At 47.3% G+C, this 5,407-nt stretch overlaps 1 protein-coding gene across 1 annotated transcript in view; it reads left to right on the top strand.

The window, feature by feature from the left end:
- Positions 1–4,181: 4,181 nt before the first annotated feature.
- Positions 4,182–5,407, top strand: part of LOC116989538 (proteinase-activated receptor 3-like) — a 17,834-nt gene continuing 16,608 nt past the window's right edge. Inside the window, exon 1 of the mRNA XM_033047017.1 lies at positions 4,182–4,376. Within this exon, the coding sequence (XP_032902908.1) occupies positions 4,368–4,376 (9 nt within the window). The 5' untranslated portion in view covers positions 4,182–4,367. The remainder of the gene's footprint in view (positions 4,377–5,407) is intronic.

A 5,407-nucleotide genomic window follows, 5' to 3' on the forward strand; every position in this document is an offset into this window, starting at 1 on the left:
CAAGAAGGCAAAACAAGTGTATTTAGAGATACAGGCGCGGAAACAGGCCCTTCGGCCCACCGAGTCTGCACTGACCAACGATCCCAGCACCCTACACACACTAGAGACAATTTTACATTTACCATCAAGCCAATTAACCTACAAACCTGTACGTCTTTGGAGTGTGGGACGAAACCCACGCAGGTCACTGGGGAGAACGTACAAACTCCGCACAGACAGCACCTGTGGTCAGGATCGAACCCGGGTCTCTGGCACTGTAAGGCAGTAGCTCTACTGCCACGCTACCGTGCCTCCCTGAGGCTCCATTGTGGTCTCAAATATAGATCAGAGGTATCAATGTCAATATCCACCTTTGAATCAGAATAGTTTCCGGTAATGAAGATGAGAGACCATGATCTTGGAAGGAAGGTACCGACATGGATGGCAGGTCGGCTGAGGCTGGGAATCATGGGCTGCCGGTGACTAGCGGAGTACCGCAGCGTTCGGTGCTGGGGCCTCTGTGACTCATGTTCTATATCAATGATTTGGATGAGGGAATTGAAGGTTTTGTGGCCAAGTTTGCAGATGATACAAAGATAGGTGGAGGGACGGGTAGTGTAGAGGAAGCAAGGACTCTGCAAAAGGACTTGGACATCACGGTAGTGCCTTTAACAGCGCCAGAGACCCAGGTTTAATCCTGACTACTGGTGCTGACTGTGTGGATTTTGTATGTTCCCACTGTCGTGAGTGCTTGGGTTTTCTCCGGGTGCTCTGGTTTCCTCCTACACTCCAAAGACGTACAGGTTTGAAGGTTAATTGTTGTCGATAAGTTGTAAAATTCTCCCTGGTGTTCAGATAGTGTACGGGGTGATCGGTGGCCGGGGCAACTCGGTGGGTCGAAGGGCCTGTTTCCGCGTCGAAAGACTTGGACAGGTTGGGGGAGTGGGCAAAGAAGTGGCAGAAGATATACAGAGCAGCAAAATGTGCAAGCATGCACTTTGGGGGGGGGGGGGGGGGGGGGAGAGAGGGGGGAGGATGGAGGAGAGAGAGGGAGGAGGAGGGGGAGGAGGAGGAGGAGGAGGAGGAGAAGGAGGAGGAGGAGGAGGAGGAGGAGGAGGAGGAGGAGGAGGAGGAGGAGGAGGAGGAGGAGGAGGAGGAGGGGGAGGAGGAGGAGGAGGAGGAGGAGGAGGAGGAGGAGGAGGAGGAGGAGGAGGAGGAGGAGGAGGAGGAGGAGGAGGAGGAGGAGGAGGAGGAGGAGGACAACAACAACAATAACAACTTTGGTAGTAGGAATAAAGGCGAAGATTATTATCTAAATGGGGGTTCAGTAATCGGTGTTGCAAACGGACTTGGGACTGCTGGTGCACGATTCTCTAAAGGTAAATTTGCAAGTTGAATCGGTAGTAAGGAAAGCAAATGTAATGTCCACATTTATTTCAAGAGGACAAGAATATAACATCAGGGATGTAATGCTAAGGCTTTATAAGGCACTACTAGTCAGACTGTATTTCGAGTATTGTGAGCAAATCTGGGCCGCATCCCAGAGGAGAGATGCGCTAGTGATGGCGAGGGTCCAGAGGAGGTTTACAAAACAATCCAAGTTTGGCCATCCTCCACTTACAGTTAATACCATGTAATGTAGGCAGACTCCTCTCCAAATCGTCCACATCCTTCCAGTAATGGGGCGACCAGAAGTGCACACAATGCTGCAAAACCTAACCAAAGTTCCAGCTCTAGGTGGGAGGAAACCGGAGCATCCATAAAAACGAATGGACTTTCAGCCAGAATATGAGGCCATTTCTGATATCACCTGTTGTTAATGTTTCGAGTGGACACGAGGAAATGCAGATGTTGGTTTACAAAAGGAGACTGAAAGTGACGGAGTGCAACTCAGCCGGTCAGGCAGCATTTCTGGAGGACATGGATGGGCAACGTTTCAGGTCACCACCCGTTTTTCAGACTGAAATCCAAAGAGTGAACTCTGTGTATGAGATCACGAGGGGAATGGATAGGGACAATGCACAGAGACTTTTACCCTGAGTATGGGAATCAAAAACAAAAACACTGTTTAAAATGAAGGTCTGATAATGGCGAAAAAACGAATACTCAAATTTTGGAAACATATATCTGCCCCTACTCTCAAAATGTGGATTACAAACATGTCTGAGATGCTACATCTTGAAAATATGAGACTTGTCTTACCAGAAAAACCAGAGCATTTTTCGAAGACATGGACACCATTCATTGATGTATTACAAGGATATTGCAACACAATTTTGGAGTTAATTGAACTAATTACGGCGTTGGGTGATGGGTGGGAGGGATGCGAGGCAGGTATATCATCACCTTTTGTTTTTCTTTCTGTTTTTGTCTTTTTATTTCTCTACGCCTTCCTTATTTCTTTTACTGACTCCCTCTTTGGCGACACCACTTTGGTAGTCTAGGGGTTCGATCCTTGCACATCCCACTTTTTCTCTCTCTTGCTTTTTCTCTCTTCTTCTCTCTCAACTTTAGCTAAAAATTAAAATTGAAGCTGTACAATAACTGTATTATGTCATATGCCGCTGTTTATATTTGTGTACACTTGCTTCTAATAAATAAAAATATATATTTTTTTAATTAATAAAAAGAAAGGCACAGCATTTAATACAGACCTGGGGCGGGAGATTGCAACCTTCACGTGGTCCACCCTGTTTCGACGAATGCAATCAACCTGGCGTGCACAAACGGAAGATCAAACAGAACGGGTTGTCTTACAACTTTATGCCCCTGTCCCACTTGGGAAACCTGAACGGAAACCTCTGGAGACTTTCAGATTCAGATTCAGATTCAGATTCAAACTTTATTGTCATTGTGCAGTGTACAGTACAGAGACAAGGAAATGCAGTTAGCATCTCCCTAGAAGAACGACATAGAATATGAGCAATAAATAAATATATTTACGTGCATACAGTCATAGTAGTGCAATTATTTTTTTCCTGCTGGAAGGAGTGTCTGGGGGGGGGGAGGGGGGGGGGGGGGGGGTAGTCACCGAGATACAGTGTTGAGTAATGTAACAGCCGCAGGGAAGAAGCTGTTCCTGGACCTGCTGGTCCTGCAACGGAGAGACCTGTAGCGCCTCCCGGATGGTAGGAGGGTAAACAGTCTGTGGTTGGGGTGAGAGCAGTCCTTGACGATGCTGAGCGCCCTTCGCAGGCAACGCTTGCTTTGGACAGACTCAATGGAGGGGAGTGAGGAACCGGTGATGCGTTGGGCAATTTTCACCACCCTCTGCAGTGCTTTCCGGTCGGAGACAGAGCAGTTGCCATACCATACTGTGATGCAGTTGGTAAGGATGCTCTCGATGGTGCAGCGGTAGAAGTTCACCAGAATCTGAGGAGACAGATGGACCTTCTTTAGTCTCCTCAGGAGCCCCACCCAAGGTTTCCGTGCGGTTCCCGGAGGTTGCAGGTGGTTGCCGGAGGTTGCAGGTAGTGGAAGCAGGTAGGGAGACTGACAAAAACCTCCGGGAACCGCACGGAAACCTTGGGTGGGGCACAAAGTCTCCAGAGGTTTCCGTTCAGGTTTCCTAAGTGGGACAGGGGCATTAGGCTGTGCACGCCATACGCAAGAAGAAGAAGAAGAAGAAGAATACAGACCTGAGAGGTAAATTTAACTCAGAGAGTGGTGGGTACATGGAACGAGCTGCCACAGGAGATAGTTGAGGCATATACCATGACAGCATTTAAAAGGCACTTGGGACAACAGGTACGTGTATATGAAAGGTTTAGAGATGGATGTGAGCCAAATGGGACTAGCTTTGATGGGGCAAATTGGTCGGCAAGGATGAGTTGGGCTGAAGGGCCTGTTTCTTAGCTGTTTCTAAGTGGCCCCGCCCGAATTGTCACCGATCCACGTGCTCCAGAGATGCTGCCTAACCCGCTGAGTTACTTTGATATCGACAAATGTTTGAAGCTTGGATTTGGATCATTTTCATATCTGATTAGATATTCGATTAGATATAATTTATTGCCACACAGCCAGGCTGGTGGAAATTTGGGTTGTCTGCAGCGATACAATAATAAAGAACACACAATCACAATAAAACTGTAACACAAACATAGGACGCTGCCAAAGATAGGAAGATGCCTTATATGGATCATTAGAACTTGGCGGCGGAAATCTACAACGTGTGTATATTGCTATTCGCACGCAAAGAGATGGTGCCACATTCATTTATTGGCTCTTTAACCTTTTTTTTTAGCTCCACCCTTGTTCTTGGCAACACCCTAAATCCAGCAAGAGACATCTGTGCATGTCTGTGGGTGTGTGCTGTCTCTGGGAAGTGTTTTGTTTGAAATCATCGCTGGGAAGGTTGTCGTGAGTTTCGCCAATACGTTCGTTCAGCTATGCAGACCCTGGGTAAGTGGCGATCTGCTTTAACAATTCTTCCACCTCCTCACCCCTCATCCCACTGCGGGGGAAGAACTAATTCTGTGACTACAGAGTTCGCAAACTTCTGATAACATCCATCGCACACCTGGCGTTAGGGAAAAGGATGAATCTGTTCATTTATAACCACAGGTAGGCAAAAGTGCTGGAGAAACTCAGCGGATGCAACAAGCATCTAAGGAGCGAAGGAAATAGGCAACGTTTCGGGCCGAAACCCTTGGGGTTTGCCTATTTCGTTGGGTTTCCTAAACGTTGCCTATTTCCTTGGGTTTCGGCCCGAAACGTTGCCTATTTCCTTCGCTCCATAGATGCTGCTGCACCCCGCTGAGTTTCTCCAGCACTTTTGTCTACCTTCATTTTTCCAGCATCTGCAGTTCCTTCTTAAACACTTATAGCCACTTGTTGTGGGTTACTACTTTCTGAGGGGCGTGCATGATAAAAAAAAACAAAAAAGGGAGCGATGGACTGTTGGAATATGTTGCCTAAGCAGAAACTAGAGGTACTGCAAATGTGGAGGAAGGAAGATAAAATCCTCTGGACTATTACCAGACAGAGCCGGCTTGTTTTGGAAGGCAGTAATACAACTTAAATACAAAGAAGTGCGAAGAAATGTGCGTGGAACGTACAACGAATTAGGGGGGTACAAAATAATTAGGGAATGACTAGAAAGGTTGAAAGGTTTACCGGATGATCATCCCCAATCAGTATCCCCGTTCCTGCCTCTCCCCATATCCCCTGACTCCGCTATTTTTAAGAGCCCTATCTAGCTCTCGCTTGAAAGCATCCAGAGAATCTGCCTCCACCGCCGAGGCAGAGAATTCCACAGCTGTGTGTAGAATTATGTTACAAAAGCATAAGGTACACAAAAATGCTGGAGAAACTCAGCGGGTGCAGCAGCATCTATGGAGCGAAGGAGATAGGTAACGTTTCGGGCCGAAACCCTTCTTCAGACGCAAAAGCATATGCCAGTTTGTGTGTAGAAACGTAGAAACTGCAG

This window comes from Amblyraja radiata, chromosome 29 (assembly GCF_010909765.2).
Source record: "Amblyraja radiata isolate CabotCenter1 chromosome 29, sAmbRad1.1.pri, whole genome shotgun sequence".
In the NCBI taxonomy this organism is placed as follows: Eukaryota; Metazoa; Chordata; class Chondrichthyes; order Rajiformes; family Rajidae; genus Amblyraja; species Amblyraja radiata.